This window comes from Anomaloglossus baeobatrachus, chromosome 6 (genome assembly GCF_048569485.1).
Source record: "Anomaloglossus baeobatrachus isolate aAnoBae1 chromosome 6, aAnoBae1.hap1, whole genome shotgun sequence".
Taxonomy (NCBI): Eukaryota; Metazoa; Chordata; class Amphibia; order Anura; family Aromobatidae; genus Anomaloglossus; species Anomaloglossus baeobatrachus.
Window position 1 is genome coordinate 452843640 of NC_134358.1, and position 17632 is coordinate 452861271.

Below are 17632 nucleotides of genomic sequence, written 5' to 3' on the forward strand. Positions count from 1 at the left end.
ATACACACATAGCTCTGCTATATACATACACACCTAGCTCTGCTATATACATACACACCTAGCTCTGCTATATACATACACACCTAGCTCTGCTATATACATACACACCTAGCTCTGCTACATACATACACACATAGCTCTGCTATATACATACACACATAGCTCTGCTATATACATGCACACATAGCTCTGCTATATACATACACACCTAGCTCTGCTATATACATACACACCTAGCTCTGCTATATACATGCACACATAGCTCTGCTATATACATACACACATAGCTCTGCTATATACATACACACATAGCTCTGCTATATACATACACACATAGCTCTGCTATATACACACATAGCTCTGCTACATACACACATAGCTCTGCTACATACACACATAGCTCTGCTATATACATACACACATAGCTCTGCTATATACATACACACCTAGCTCTGCTACATACATACACACCTAGCTCTGCTACATACATACACACCTAGCTCTGCTACATACATACACACCTAGCTCTGCTACATACATACACACATAGCTCTGCTATATACATACACACATAGCTCTGCTATATACATACACACCTAGCTCTGCTATATACATACACACCTAGCTCTGCTATATACACACATAGCTCTGCCACATACATACACACATAGCTCTGCTACATACATACACACATAGCTCTGCTATATACATACACACATAGCTCTGCTATATACATACACACATATCTCTGCTATATACATACACACATAGCTCTGCTATATACATACACACATAGCTCTGCCACATACATACACACATAGCTCTGCCACATACATACACACATAGCTCTGCTACATACATACACACATAGCTCTGCTATATACATACACACATAGCTGTGCTATATACATACACACATAGCTCTGCTACATACACACCTAGCTCTGCTACATACACACCTAGCTCTGCTATATACATACACACATAGCTCTGCTATATACATACACACATAGCTCTGCTACATACACACATAGCTCTGCTATATACATACACACATAGCTCTGCTATATACATACACACATAGCTCTGCTGCATACATACACACATAGCTCTGCTATATACATACACACCTAGCTCTGCTATATACATACACACCTAGCTCTGCTATATACATAGACACATAGCTCTGCTATATACATACACACATAGCTCTGCTGCATACATACACACATAGCTCTGCTATATACATACACACCTAGCTCTGCTATATACATACACACCTAGCTCTGCTATATACATACACACATAGCTCTGCTATATACATACACACCTAGCTCTGCTATATACATACACACCTAGCTCTGCTATATACATACACACCTAGCTCTGCTATATACATACACACCTAGCTCTGCTATATACATACACACATAGCTCTGCTATATACATACACACCTAGCTCTGCTATATACATACACACATAGCTCTGCTATATACATACACACATAGCTCTGCTATATACATACACACCTAGCTCTGCTATATACATACACACCTAGCTCTGCTATATACATACACACATAGCTCTGCTATATACATACACACCTAGCTCTGCTATATACATACACACCTAGCTCTGCTATATACATACACACCTAGCTCTGCTATATACATACACACATAGCTCTGCTATATACATACACACCTAGCTCTGCTATATACATACACACATAGCTCTGCTATATACATACACACATAGCTCTGCTATATACATACACACCTAGCTCTGCTATATACATACACACATAGCTCTGCTATATACATACACACATAGCTCTGCTATATACATACACACCTAGCTCTGCTATATACATACACACCTAGCTCTGCTACATACAGACAGAGACAGACACGCGCGGCTCCGGGGGGGGGCATAAATCGGGGGGTGGGGAGGGCACATACCGCTCAGGTCACGGAGGAGAGGGGGCCCACACAGCGCCGGAGGGACACGCTGTGCTGGGGGTCGCTGGCTGGCACTGCAACTCTCCTCTGTGGGACTGAGCAGGATGCCAGTCTGTAGCTCCGCCCACAGATGAAGTTCAAACCAGGAAGTCTGCGCGCCTTAAAGAGACGGCGCCGCAGATTCCTGCCGAGGACTGCGGTCCCCGGAACTCGGCCCGGGGACCGCAGAACTAAGGAGAGTGGGCCCCGGCCAAGGTGCACCAGAGCTGACGAGGCCGAGTGGGCCCCCCCGGCTCTCCAGGGCCCCGGCATTTGCCCGGGTATGCCGGGTGCTGACGCCGGCCCTGGGTGACAGTCCACACTGACTGGACAGGTTTAGAGTGCGGACCCCCGATGGTGCCGCCCAGGTGTCAGTAATGTACTACAGCTAGGTGTATGAACTAACCATTGAATATTACAGGAGTCCAAATGAAGAGAAGTACCGATCCATAAGAATTGGGAACACGGCGTTCTCCACCAGACTCCTACCAGTCCCAGGCGCGGTGGAGTGTTTATTTGAAATGGGATTTGAGGAGGTGAGAGGGGCGGAAGTATGGGAGCCATTATGTGACCTCACGGTACCGATCCTATGCACTGCCCACTACTGATGTGCCATCACTCCCATAGATTAGCATGAAACAGACCTGTCCCTGTGCAGATTTAAATTGGTCAACAATCAACAAAAACTAGACCAAAATAAGGTGTAAATGAATCGAGCCCCATATCTTATTATCGGGGGTCTGCTGCCCACAAGACAGTCTCCGGCCATGCAAGGTAGTAATGGAGCGCATAGAAACCAGTGATGAGCGAGCACTGCCATCATCAGGTGCTTGTAACGAGCAGTCGGACGCTCAGATGGGTGCGACTTGTGTGCAAAGTATAATGGAAATGACTGGGGAACTCGAGCATTTTCCCAGAAGACCTTTGACTTCCATAAGGCTCCTTTCACACTGCGTTTTGCCTTACGTTCACAGATCCCGTCGGATCATCCGTCTGAACCGCCCCTCCCCCACCCCGCATAGCGTGTTTCAGACGCATGCGCCGACAGGGCCATTGACTGTAATGGAGCAGACTACGACGTTAGCGTGTGCTCTGTTTTGTACCGTTTTCGTGTATATACGTTTTCTGCAGGCGGACACCTGAACGTAGCCGACTACGTACAAAACAGAGCACACGCTAACGTAGTGTGCTCCATTACAGTCAATGGCCCTGTCGGCGCATGCGTCTGAAACACGCTTTGCGGGGTGGGGAAGGGGCGGTTCAAACGGATGCTCCGATGGGACCTGTGAACGTAAGGCAAAACGCAGTGTGAAAGGAGCCTAATACTCGGTACACGAGTGGCGCCCATCTGAGCGTCCGACTGCTCGTTACAAGCACATGATCATGGCAGTGCTCGCTCATCATTTAATACAAACCGCTCACAGCTTACATGCCGGCTTAAAGGGATATCCCCTTCTTTATTTTTTCATTTGTTTCTATAATACATCATCCCGTTATCTAATGTCCACATATATAAAATGTTGCTCACAGACCTCCCCTATATTGGTGCAGTTGGCAGCTATCGGCTCAGTAGAACTGATCTGTCCTGTGAAATGTATCCATGGGATAAGTGAATAGGGCTAAGCTTACATCGGTCATGTGACGTTTACCTAAGCAGCAGAGTCACATGACATCCCTGTGCTACATGAACACAGGACACGTCACATACATGGGATCATTACATCATGGGATAAACTGGTAAAATGTATGACAAATTTTAGAGAATACATTAAAATAAATTAACAAATCTAGACTACCCCTTTAAGACTATGCATTGCAGACCTGCCCTTTATTCATGTGCATTTGTGTTGGCATGAAAATCCGCTAAACATTTAAAGAGAACCTGTCATGTCCCCAAATGCTATTACCCTGCAGATATTGGGTGAATCTGCAGGTTACTAGCGTTACAATATTGTCCGGCTGCCTTATTGAGCGAAAATGAACTTTATTCCTCCCAGCACCCTCCAGTTATAGAGGAAAGGCCTCAGCCATCGCTCCGTACACAAGGAGCAGCGGCTGTAGCATGGCCCACCAATGTCATTACAGACGGCTGTGCGGCGTATCTATGCAGAGTGAGCTGTCAGTCATAGTATGGGGGTGTGATCACGTCTGTGAGTGGTGACTGAAGCCGCTGCGGCCCACCTCTGACTGAAAGCTGGCGACTTCCAGAAGGAATAAAGTTCTTTTCCTTCTGGCAGCTGCGCTTTCCGTACAGCAGCTAGGCGGCATTGGACTAACCTCATCTGTAGGTACATCATGTTTGGGCACATGGCAGGTTCCCTTAAGAGAGAAACTATTATTTTCATTTTTTTTCCATAAATCAATCGCAGACACGAAAATGAGAAATGTGTATCTTATTAGAGCAATCGGCTTTTTACTCTTTCTGAGCTGATCTTTCAGTCTCAGAATTCCTAATTGACTGCTAATATGAATCTTCAGTGAATACAGATTTTCCCATTAGTGAGATAGGAGATGGCAGTTGGTGCTCATGAAGTTCTATAGAGAACTGCCATTTCAGGAGAACTTGCAGCAGATTGTCTGTCTCCAGCGCCTCCCTCCTCCCCTCCTAGAACTGTTAATCCACCAACTGCCATCTCCTATCACAGTATACAGATTTTTTACATGAATTGAGAATGAAAGTTAAATCCAGGAGGAGAAGGAAGCAGATTTCTCTGATAAGATATATTATAAAGTGGCTTATTTTCTTGTGTACTATTGACTTATGGACTAAGAATATGATGAGTACTCTTTAATCATTTTTTCTTTCATTCTTCAGGGAGAAACACATCTTGTGTTTCCTAAGAAGGCATCAGTAGAGAAGTTGAGAAAGGTCAGAGACCGCATAGCATCTGAAAGAGACAAGCGCGTCAACGGGTCAAATGTGGCCGTGCCCGCTGCTACGGAGAGTGCACAACAGGTGCCAAGTCCAAGCCTGGTAACTACATCATAAGATGATGGAGATGACCTTACTACATTGCCTAAGAATTACAGTATTTTTCGTTTTATAAGATGCACCGGATTATAAGACGCACCCCAAATTTAGAGATAAAAAAAGGTAAAAACAAAATATGGAGTCCGTTTTATAATCCGGTAATGTCTTATTGGGGAGGTGGTGGGGCAGCAGTGGTGGAGGAGCGGGGGTCACAGGGGGCAGGAGCCGTGCTGGAGTACGGCGATGCTGCAGGCGGTGCAGAGGGGGGCCCAGATGCTCACTGCAGGCAGCAGGCGCTGCTCTGTGCTGGGGTAGCAGGCACTGCTTTGTGCTGGGGTAGCAGGCGCTGCTTTGTGCTGGGGTAACAGGCCCTGCTCTGTGCTGTGGTAGCAGGCGCTGCTCTGTGCTGGGGTAGCAGGCACTGCTCTGTGCTGGGGTAGCAGGCGTTGCTCTGTGCTGGGGTAGCAGGCGCTGCTCTGTGCTGGGGTAGCAGGCGCTGCTCTGTGCTGGGGTAGCAGGCGCTGCTCTGTGCTGGGGTAGCAGGCGCTGCTTTGTGCTGGGGTAGCAGGCGTTGCTCTGTGCTGGGGTAGCAGGCGTTGCTCTGTGCTGGGGTAGCAGGCGCTGCTCTGTGCTGGGGTAGCAGGCGCTGCTCTGTGCTGGGGTAGCAGGCGTTGCTCTGTGCTGGGGTAGCAGGCGCTGCTCTGTGCTGGGGTAGCAGGCGCTGCTCTGTGCTGGGGTAGCAGGCGTTGCTCTGTGCTGGGGAGGCAGGCGCCGCTCTGTGCTGGGGTAGCAGGCGCTGCTCTGTGCTGGGGTAGCAGGCGCTGCTCTGTGCTGGGGTAGCAGGCGCTGCTTTGTGCTGGGGTAGCAGGCGCTGCTTTGTGCTGGGGTAGCAGGCGCTGCTTTGTGCTGGGGTAGCAGGCGCTGCTTTGTGCTGGGGTAGCAGGCGCTGCTTTGTGCTGGGGTAGCAGGCGCTGCTTTGTGCTGGGGTAGCAGGCGCTGCTTTGTGCTGGGGTAGCAGGCGCTGCTTTGTGCTGGGGTAGCAGGCGCTGCTTTGTGCAGGGGTAGCAGGCGCTGTTCTGTTCTGGGGTAGCAGGCGCTGCTTTGTGCTGGGGTAGCAGGCGCTGCTTTGTGCTGGGGTAACAGGCGCTGCTCTGTGCTGGGGTAACAGGCGCTGCTCTGTGCTGGGGTAGCAGCCGCTGCTCTGTGCTGGGGTAGCAGGCGCTGCTCTGTGCTGGGGTAGCAGCCGCTGCTCTGTGCTGGGGTAACAGGCGCTGCTCTGTGCTGGGGTAGCAGGCGCTGCTCTGTGCTGGGGTAGCAGGCGCTGCTCTGTGCTGGGGTAGCAGCCGTTGCTCTGTGCTGGGGTAGCAGCCGTTGCTCTGTGCTGGGGTAGCAGCCGTTGCTCTGTGCTGGGGTAGCAGCCGCTGCTCTGTGCTGGGGTAGCAGCCGCTGCTTTGTGCTGGGGTAGCAGCCGCTGCTCTGTGATGGGGTAGCAGCCGCTGCTCTGTGTTGGGGTAGCAGCCGCTGCTCTGTGCTGGGGTAGCAGCCGCTTCTCTGTGCTGGGGTAGCAGCCGCTGCTCTGTGCTGGGGTAGCAGCCGCTGCTCTGTGCTGGGGTAGCAGCCGCTGCTCTGTGCTGGGGTAGCAGCCGCTGCTCTGTGCTGGGGTAGCAGCCGCTACTCTGTGCTGGGGTAGCAGCCGCTGCTCTGTGCTGGGGTAGCAGCCGCTGCTCTGTGCTGGGGTAGCAGCCGCTGCTCTGTGCTGGGGTAGCAGCCGCTGCTCTGTGCTGGGGTAGCAGCCGCTGCTCTGTGCTGGGGTAGCAGCCGCTGCTCTGTGCTGGGGTAGCAGCCGCTGCTCTGTGCTGGGGTAGCAGCCGCTGCTCTGTGCTGGGGTAGCAGCCGCTGCTCTGTGCTGGGGTAGCAGCCGCTGCTCTGTGCTGGGGTAGCAGCCGCTGCTCTGTGCTGGGGTAGCAGCCGCTGCTCTGTGCTGGGGTAGCAGGCGCTGCTTTGTGCTGGGGTAACAGGCCCTGCTCTGTGCTGTGGTAGCAGCCGCTGCTCTGTGCTGGGGTAGCAGCCGCTGCTCTGTGCTGGGGTAGCAGCCGCTGCTCTGTGCTGGGGTAGCAGCCGTTGCTCTGTGCTGGGGTAGCAGGCGCTGCTCTGTGCTGGGGTAGCAGGCGCTGCTCTGTGCTGGGGTAGCAGCCGTTGCTCTGTGCTGGGGTAACAGGCCCTGCTCTGTGCTGTGGTAGCAGCCGCTGCTCTGTGCTGGGGTAGCAGCCGCTGCTCTGTGCTGGGGTAGCAGCCGCTGCTCTGTGCTGGGGTAGCAGCCGCTGCTCTGTGCTGGGGTAGCAGCCGCTGCTCTGTGCTGGGGTAGCAGCCGCTGCTCTGTGCTGGGGTAGCAGGCGCTGCTCTGTGCTGGGGTAGCAGGCGCTGCTCTGTGCTGGGGTAGCAGGCGCTGCTCTGTGCTGGGGTAGCAGCCGCTGCTCTGTGCTGGGGTAGCAGGCGCTGCTCTGTGCTGGGGTAGCAGGCGCTGCTCTGTGCTGGGGTAGCAGGCGCTGCTCTGTGCTGGGGTAGCAGGCGCTGCTCTGTGCTGGGGTAGCAGGCGCTGCTCTGTGCTGGGGTAGCAGGCGCTGCTCTGTGCTGGGGTAGCAGGCGCTGCTCTGTGCTGGGGTAGCAGGCGCTGCTCTGTGCTGGGGTAGCAGGCGCTGCTCTGTGCTGGGGTAGCAGGCGCTGCTCCGTGCTGGGGTAGCAGGCGCTGCTCCGTGCTGGGGTAGCAGGCGCTGCTCCGTGCTGGGGTAGCAGGCGCTGCTCTGTGCTGGGGTAGCAGCCGCTGCTCTGTTCTGGTGCTCAGTGCGGGTGGTGAGGCACTGGCCATTCTAAAGAGGTTAGCAGTGCGGGCTTCAAAGAAATGGCAGCTGGAGTTGGTGTGGGAGCTTGAGCCAAGAGCTCCATCTGCGCACACGCCGACTCTGGGCACCATTATTTGAAGCCCTTACCGCCGACATCTTCAGAATGGTCTGTGCCTCGCTGCCCGCCGCACAGAGCAGCGCACAGCATTGCCCTGCCTCCTGTCCACCACCCCCACAGCATTGCCCTGCCTCCTCTCCACCACCCCCTGGTAAGCTACATTCAGATTTTAAGACGCACCCCTCATTTTCCTCCCAAATTTTTGGGAGGAAAAGTGCGTCTTATAATCCGAAAAATGTAAAATCCATAGTTCATGTATCTCTTTTATAAACATGATAAAAAAAAAATGTCCAGGAGAGATTTTACTATTCCTTTTTTATCCCCCCTCCTCTTCTCCATCAGCAGGGTCATCAAGGCTTATGGTTTTTTGGGACTCGTTGTTGTAGTTTTGAATGACACCATTTACATTACTTTACAATATACTGGAAAATCTGTAACGAATTCCAAGTGTGGTAAATGATGAAACCTGACATTGTTTTTTCTGGTTTTGTTTTCATGATACTGATGCAGTAAAAAAAAAACCTTGTAATGTGAGTCTTCATATTAGTAAGAACACGGAGATGTCTTATTTCCAAGGGTTATTTTTCTATTATAGTTGTCAAAGAATAATTCCAAAGTTTTCTTTTTCTGTTAAAAGAGCTGTGAGGGCTCGATTTTTGTGCTCTGAACTTACAAATCTACTGATATATTGGCGAATATACAATGGTTTAATATCTTATTATTGCATTTTTAGTGGGGACTGAAGAGACCGAAAAAAAAATGTGGAACGTATGGTTAAAGGGTTTGTCCACTACTTAAAGGGGTGGTTCACCCATATGTTTTATTGTCTAGATCGATATTATATTGAGAAACAATGTTTCTCTCAAATACCTTGTGTTGTCAATAGTGCCTGTGAGAGGCGCTATTGCAGACCGCTGCTCCCCGTCCAGTGATGTACCCGTCCAATGCTGCCTCGTCACATCCGTGCAGCCGGGTACAGTCTTCCAGACTCTGAGCTGTGAGCGGTGTTTCACTGCTGTCACAGCCTATTTGCTCTCCCCTCCTCCTCCCTCCTCCCTCCTAGCACAGCACGGCGCGTCTGCTGCTCCCCCCTCCCTCCTCCCTCCTCGCAGAACGCTGCAAGCAAGAGATGTGCTGTGAGGGAGGAGGAGCAGGGAGCAGATGGGCTCAGAATGTAGCCGGCAGCACGGATGTGACGAGGCAGCATTGGATGGGTACGTCACTGGACGGGGAGCAGCGTTCTGCAATAGCGCCTCTCACAGGCACTATTGACAACACAAGGTATTTGAGAGAAACATTGTTTCTCAATATAATATCGAACTAGACAATAAAAAATATGGGTGAACCACCCCTTTAAACATTGATGGGCTATAGGAAAGGCCATCAACGTCTGATCGATCGGGGTCTGACACCCAGCACCCCTGCTGATCAGCTGTGTTTGGTGTTCGTGGTGGTAGCAGGAGGCTGGCAATGCTCCGCTCCGGAGCTGCTTCGTCTCCCGATAGTCGTGGCCAGGTACTGCACATCCAGCTGCTATTGATTTGAATGGGAGGCATATGTGTAGTACATGGTCTCGGCTGCTATCGGTTGACAGGGCAACTACGGAACTGAGCATTGCCGGCCACCGCCTGCACTGAGGTCAGCTGATCAGCGGAGTGTCGGACCCTGGCCAATCAGACATTGATGACCTATCTGGAGGACAGTCCATCAGTGTAAAAGCAGTGGACAACCTATTTAAAATAATTGTATATCTTGATAGATTAGGCTTTTTATTTTTCTAACTTTTAAAATGGGGGTGATTTAAAGAGGAGCTGTCACCAAGTCAAAAGTGGCCAGTTTTACTCTTACTTCCACTGTTCCCCTGAGTTTTGCGTCGTACGGTCCTAGAAATATGGAGCATTGTATTTTGTGCTAATTTTTATAAGCTTTATCAAGGGGGTAAACAGGCAGCTCATCATTAGCTCTGTCCTGGACGGCACATACCTGGCTTGTGAGATGGGATATTTGCATGGGAGAGGCAGGACACTATGGGCTCAGGTTGATTTGGTGCCATCTTGGGTTCCCCATTATGGTCACCTTTCTCACAGTCATCGGTCTGCCCTCCTTCCCACTCACTCAGATCGGATGGTGTTTCAGAGAAGGCATCATGTGTGGGCAAACCGCACCAGATGGGCAGCTACTTCCGCTTCTTCGAAGTCTCCTCCATCTTCAGCACCATGTTAGATAGCCCAGTGTCCATCCTGCTTTGGTCTTCTGCCTCATCGTGTTATCATATCCCTTTTCCGTATTGTTAGGATCAGTGAGTAAGCGGTTTATGAACCATAGCAAAGATAATAGTGCCCTGATATCAGGATCTTTGCAGAAGCTAATTCTTGCACTTCTACTCATAATTTCCCGGACCACATCCCCTGCTGGTCCAATCTGTCAATTATCAGCAACATACCGCCCTATGGTAAGCAGGTATCTGGGAGGCAGGGGAATGGTGTGCTCCTGAAGACCAATCTTCAGAATAATCCTTTATCTCTTTAAGGTTGTTCATTAATGCTCATGCACCTTGTTAATAAGCCTCCTATATTGCAGGCATCCGAAATCAAATTTTTCAAGACACTGCAGTCAAACGCTCAGCATGTTGTAATGTATGAGCTGGCCGAGCTCCAGCAGAAAGCCAGAGAACATGTTCCTGTGTCAGAACTGAAAGCGAAAGCTCAGGAAAAACTACAGCAAGCCAGAAGCCTTGAGTCCGGTAATGGATCTGAACTCTACGTACTTACTGACTTCCTATCTGTGGTGCATATGTGACGGACTTTGGTAGTTTCATGTATTCAGCTGAATTGAATATTTGTACAGGGTTGGATGACTCAGAGCCAGAAATATGTTAATGAAGAGCCATTTTGACTTAGAAACACAAATATAATTCACAACCCAACTAATAAAATCACAGTAATCAGTTTAGATTTTTCATGTTCTACAGCCAGAATTAGATAGTTTGTGGGGAAAACAACATGATGGTTCCCTCACAATCCCTACCTCAAAAGTATGTGGCAGGATACACCACTTTTGTACCTTACCGATCCTGAGCTGTATAGTGCCCCATCGGTGTGGAGCTGGAGCATGCACAATTCTCTATGGGACCTTTGGAGCCAGACCACAATGGTCCACTATGGTAGAATGAATGGAGCAGTGTTGTAGCATGAACAGCCATTGCTCCATTCCTACAGGGACACCACAGAACCCTGTTCTTGGGTTTAGTGAAGATCCTACAGAGACATCACAGAACCCTGTTCTTGGGTTTAGAGAAGGTCCTACAGGGACATCACAGAACCCTGTTCTTGGGTTTAGTGAAGGTTCTACAGGGACACCACAGAACCCTGTTCTTTGGTTTAGTGAAGGTTCTACAGGGACACCACAGAACCCTGTTCTTGGGTTTAGTGAAGGTCCTACAGAGACATCACAGAACCCTGTTCTTGGGTTTAGAGAAGGTCCTACAGAGAGACCACAGAACTCTGTTCTTGGGTTTAGAGAAGGTCCTACAGAGACACCACAGAACCTTGTTCTTAGGTTTAGTGAAGGGCCTACAGGGACACCACAGAACCCTGTTCCTGGGCTCAGTGAAGGTCCTACTGTTTAGACCCCGAAGATCAGAAAGTTTGCAGTAATTCACAAGAGAGCTGATAATTTCCAATGTTGAGAAACACGTGGTAACGCTTCTTGATACCATTACTTGTACTTGAATCCCCCAACCACAATTGCTCATGTTGTCCATTATTTCCTACGCTGCATTATGACGCCTTTTTCTCTTTGATTCAGTTCACACGGTTTTTCATACATTTAGTAGGAGAGTTTCGATTTACATACTCAATGGAGTGCCCTGTTGACCTCCATCTGTCTAGTTTATATCAATATGTTGCAAGTAGCTGTTGAACCAAATTCATTATTTTACCTTAGGTAATGTATACTACCTAATGGGATCTGTCACAGGTGTCCACTTATCAGATACATCATAGGCTTTTGAATAGTTCTTCATGACGTATCCATTAAAGGGAATCTGTCACCAGGTTTCTACCACCTAATCTGACAGCAGCATGATGTAGAGACTGAGACTCTGATACCACTTACCACTCTGCTGCAGTTTTGAAAAAATCATTATTTTATCAGCAGGAGAATATCAATAGTGGACTAGTACACCTGCTGCCATGTAGTCCTCCATATTCATGAGCTCTGTATAATACCGCTTTCACCACTAATGGGCATATTTCTGTCCATGTACAATGTACACAGCTGCCAATCAGTGGTGTGGGGGAGGTTATACAGAGCTCAGCATTCAGGGAACTGATAAAACAGGGATTATTTTTTAAATACAACATGCAAGTGACACATCGTTGGATCAGGGTCTCTGCCTTTTCATTACACTGCTGTCAGATTAGGAGGCAAAATCCTGGAGCCAGATTCCCTTTCAGGCTGGTGCCACACGGGAGACTACTGCGATACTCGCATGACACTCGGCTCCTGCTGGCAGCACAGCGGGAGCCGAGTGCCACTGTGACTGAGGTCCGATCATGCGATCAGACCTCAGCTGCAGGGGGCGGGCCGGCACTGAGGAGGGGAGGGCCGGCACTGAGGAGGGGAGGGCCGGCACTGAGGAGGGGAGGGCCGGCACTGAGGAGGGGAGGGATGGATTTATCTCCCTCTCTCCTCCGTAGCCGGCTATTTCCATTCTCGCCGTGCACTCACGTACACCGGTGTAATGCGAGTGCAGTGCGATTTTTCTCTTGCCCCATAGACTTGAATGGGTGCGAGAGAAGCCAGAAATGCATTGCACCCACAGCATGCTGCGACTGTTTTCTCGGTCCGATTAGGGCTGAGAAAATAATGGCTCATGGGTGCTGACACATAGGCTAATATTGGTCCGAGTGGAATGCGATATTTTAGCACATTCCACTCTTTCCGATTTTCATGCCGTGTGGCCTAGGCCTAACATTTGCAGTCATAACCTATGGGTGACGGATATGTTCTATGGACCCTGTATTAGTCTATGGGTGACTGGTATCATAGTTACCGTAGGCATCTGTTACAGTCACTAGTTAATCAGCTGAGCCATCAGGCGCTTTTCCCGGTATATTCTGTAATGCAGTCTGAGCATTGCCTAATTGTAGAATAATGAAGTTTTGAAAAAAGTAAATTGATATTTGACCTTGTGTAACGAATCTGTACTTGTTCTTTCAGATACAAGCATGAATGAAGATGATTTCTTGATGTTAGAGCTGTTACGTTGGTTTAAGGAACAATTCTTCAGTTGGGTGAACAATCTTCCTTGTAGTAGGTGTGGGGAGCAGACTGAGGCTAAAGAAGCACTCGCCCCCTCAGATGACGATTTACGATGGGGGGCCAGCCGGGTGGAGAATCATTACTGCAACAAGTGTCAGTACATCAACAGGTTCCCAAGGTTGGATTTCCAGGCTTTATCATTTCTTTTTTTGTCATCTATAAATGAAATCTATGTATCTCATCATCTGTTTATATGTTCTGTTTTCCAATGTGTACTTTATTTTTCTTCTCTGCTCATTCAGAAAGGTTAATAAATTCACCTGTTGATGGGGAGAGCAGATTGTATTCAGTGGGAAGCAACAGTTTTTCTAGCAGTATACAGTATTTTGGATATACCAATTACTACTAGATCCTCGTCAGGGAGATCCAGAATAATAAGCATAATTTGGGTTGAGGATTCATTGCTATACCATGGATTCAATCGATTTTGTCCAAGACATTATTCCAGAATGGGCCAATCATATTGCATTCCCACACCATAAGTATGAGATGGGTATTGGGTAAGTCCTGCCTTACACCTATCTTATGAAAAAATTGGGAGTTTTTTCTTTCCTATGTAGCTGGTATAATTGCAATAGGCTCTTCTCAGAAAGGGTGAGAAGAGACATCAAGTTTAAAGGGGTTGTCCACTACTTTTAGATTGATGGCCTATCCTTAGGACAGGTCATCAATGTCTGATCGGCTGGGGTCCGACAACCCGCGCCTCCACCGATCAGCTGCTCCTAGCAGTGGCAGCAGGCAGCCGGAAATGCATAGTTCCGGAGATGCCCTTTCTTCTGATATTGGACGTGGCTGGGTACTGCACATCAGCCTCCCATTCAAATCAATAGGCAGATGTGCAGTACCCGGCCGTGGCCGCTATCAGAAGACGGAGCAGCTCCGGAACTGAGCACTGCCTGCTGTCACCACTGGGACAGAGAACGGCTGATCGGTGGGGGTGCGGGTTGTCAGGCCCAGGCCGATTAAACATTGATGACCTAACCGAAGGATGGGTCATCAATGTAAAAGTAGTGGACAACCACTTTCATATGTATTCCCATTGATCTTCCGTAATCACACTAACTTCCACCTCCCATTGAGATTTAATAATAAGAGGGAACTTATTCAAGTATGTATTAGGCAGGCATTTATACAAACAAGAAATACGTCATTTTGTTGCTCCGTCTCTTGACACAATTGACTGAATAGTTATGCCCTACAGCCAGATCTTTAGTTTTGAGCTGAGCAGCATGGGTATGTCTGACTTTTAAGAATCTATAGAACTGACGATGATGTATATGAAATACATTATGCAACTGTTCAATGCTCTTCAGTATGATATCGGATTGTATTTGGGCCAGAGTATGAGCCCTTCTCCTCACACTCAGAGCAACCCCCAGTTTCATAAATTCCAGCAGGATTGGAATATGCCATAGTGGAGTAAATACTGTTCAATCGTTACTATCTGAAAATTTCCTTCCCTTTGTCCCATACTGTATATATCATAGACAATGTTGTTATCTAAACTAATGTTTTTCCATCACCCCCTGCCTCTACAGAATAAATAAGGACATGCCAATGAGTAATCTATTTAACTAGTGGTCCACTTTTCACCTGATCATCACCCCGATCCCACCTTTTGAGCTGTTGAATTTGGGCAGCCAGATAGTATATTCCAAGCGGTAGAGATGGTCTACCCCATCTGAAGATATTCCAGCTGTATCCTAGCTTGTTGCTTTTTCCATAACAAAGATCCTTATAGGCTATGTACTTTTTGGAAATAGTGTACCGAAATCCATAGCAGGGAGTTATGCAGTATGTATAGCAATTGGGGTATAAGGACCCTTTTTATCAGATTACCCATTCTTAGAATAGATATGGGCAGACCACACCAGGTATTTATTTTTCTCTATCGTTTCATTGGGGGACACAGGACCATGGGTTATGCTGCTGTCACTAGGAGGCTGACACTAAGTAAACACAAAAAAGTTAGCCCCTCCCTAGCAGCATACACCCCGAGCCGGAGGCGGGCTCAGATCAGTTTTTAGCTTAGTGTCGTAGGAGGCTGATGTGGGCCGTCTCGGCCCCCCTCAGCCATGTATTTTTTTTTGCGCTTTTTTCTTTTATTTCGGCGCCGCTCATCACTCTCATACCTGTCGTCTTCTTCTCTGCAGGTATTCGCTTCACTCATCCTCCGCAGCCCCATGGGTACCGCTTCCCAGGGTCGCAGGGGCTTGAGACTTCGGGGCCCTCTCCCCCGCCCGTCCCCGTGGTACCACTCCCGGGGGTGCGCGTGTGGGCAGGTTGTTTTGTGGGCACCCCTGATTCGCCCTGAGGTATCACCCCAAAGGGCGTACAGGGGAGTACAGCAGGGATGGAACTGCCGCAGCGTGTGTGTTAGATGGGGCCCTGTCACGCTGCATTCTCCTGAAGGGGGCTGTCTACCCCCATCATGATGTCCACTACCCTGCCTGCAGCACGCTCTCCCCCGGAGCCTTCCTGGACGAGCAGCGCTGTTCACAGGCAGGGCCAGGGAGCCCTGCCTGCACCGCATCCAAGAGGGGTGAACCGCTGGGCCGGCGCCGCCGATTGCAGGTAGGACCGACTTTTCCTGCACTTTCCCCCGGCCCGCTCCATAAATTTAGTCCCCGGCTTCGGCCTAGTCGCTCCTGCGTCCTAGCCACGCCCCCGCTGCAGCGCTATTGGCCGCCGGTCGTCTCCCTCTGTTCCTCCCACTGCTCTGCCTCCTGGCTGATGGTGGGGGCTCTGAATCCTCCGGGTTTTTTCGCGCCGGAATCCTGCTCCTCCCCCAGCCTCCTCCAGCGTCCCTTCGCCATTTTAGCCTGCCTCTGGTCCCCTGAGGCTGCAGCGCGCCGGCGTTCTGAGTTTTCTGAGTAGCTCATTCCTGGACTCCACTTCTGGACTGGTGGGCAGCACGCAGGACCTGGGTAAGCTCTGCTCCTAAGGAGTAGCCCTCACTAGGTAGCATTCTCTGAGTTTAGGGACGAGTTAACCCTCTCCTGTCTCCTTCCTAGCAGCCACCAGGGAGAGTACCTGTTTGCACCATGCCTAAGGCTAAGCCCACCCAAGCCAAGCAGGCCCCCTTTGCACTATTTTTTGCATGCTCCTCCTGCAGCTCCAAATTTTCCCAGGGTCAGGACGCCCCTCTATGCTCCGTCTGTTCTACAGACGCGCAGCCTCCGCAGGACTCCGCGGCCGACGTTTCTGATACCGCAGACGCCACAGCGCCATATGCTGCAGGGCACTGCGTCCCGCCTCCCCCCGACTGGCTAGCGTCCCTGTCCCAGTCCGTAGATTCCCTCTCTGAGGCTTCTCGGACCATCGCGCAAGCTCTACGCCTGCTGCCGACGCTCGCCCAGATTCCGGCAGACCCGGCGCAATTGCCCCCGGAGCAGGTGAGCCCCGTTGCAGGGTCCTCCTCTGCTGCTCAGAAACGGACCCGCCAGGTCTCGTCCTCAGACTCTTCCCAGGTTTCACCTTCATCCCCAGGTCCAGACCGTCAGTCCTCCAGGGAGGCTTCTGACTGCTCCGAGGATGATTCCGATGCGGTACCCCTGCAGGACTCAGAGCAGGCGGCCGATATTCGGCGCATGGTAAATAGCCTGATAGAAGCAGTAAACCAGACCTTAAAGGTACAGGTGGACCCAGTCTCCTCTCAGAGCACCCAGGTCTCCTTTAAGCGGGTGAAGCGGGCCCAGAACACATTCAGCGGACATCCAGAATTCGCTGAGTTACTGCGCAGCCACAGACAACAGCCGGACAAGGTATTTACCAGCGGTAAGTCCATTGATTTGCATTATCCCTTTCCTGAGGGTCTTCGAAAGGATTGGGCAGGTTCCCCTGTGGTCGACCCCCCAATCTCCCGCCTGTCTTCTCACACAGTCCTTCCACTCACTAACGGTACGTCTCTCAAAGACCCTACGGACCGTACTATTGACAGGTTGGCCCGTTCCGCCTTCGAGGCAGCGGGCTCATCCCTCTCTCCGGCCTTCGCCTCGGTTTGGGTTGCGAAGGCCCTGATGTCCTGGGCGGACACGCTACGCGGCGGTCTCCGCGCCATGCCTGCCAATCCGGACCTGGTTCCCATCGCCTCGCAGATTTCCCTCGCGGGTGAGTACTTGCTCAATGCAGCCCTGGCGTCTGCAAGTTGCGCGACCCAGGCCGCCAGCAACAATGTGGCCATCCGTCGAGCCCTTTGGCTCCGGTCCTGGAACGCGGAGGCGGCCTCTAAGAAGTCACTAACTTCCCTGCCCTTCCTAGGGGAGCGTCTCCGGAGATAGGCTGGACCAGCTGATCTTCGATGCAACGGGAGGAAAGAGTACATCTCTCCCCCAATTGCGCCCCAAGCGCTTCCAGAATCGGCGCCCCACCGCTCGT

The 17632-nt window shown here is 50.4% G+C and overlaps 1 protein-coding gene across 2 annotated transcripts in view; it reads left to right on the forward strand.

Annotated features, from left to right (window-relative positions):
• NGLY1 (N-glycanase 1) overlaps positions 1-17632 on the forward strand; it is a 58577-nt gene that overhangs the window by 2242 nt on the left and 38703 nt on the right. For both annotated transcript variants that reach the window (XM_075315270.1, XM_075315271.1), the window contains exons 2-5: positions 2423-2537; positions 4817-4975; positions 10511-10673; positions 13154-13373. In XM_075315270.1, coding sequence (XP_075171385.1) covers positions 2423-2537; positions 4817-4975; positions 10511-10673; positions 13154-13373 — 657 coding nt within the window. The remainder of the gene's footprint in view (positions 1-2422; positions 2538-4816; positions 4976-10510; positions 10674-13153; positions 13374-17632) is intronic.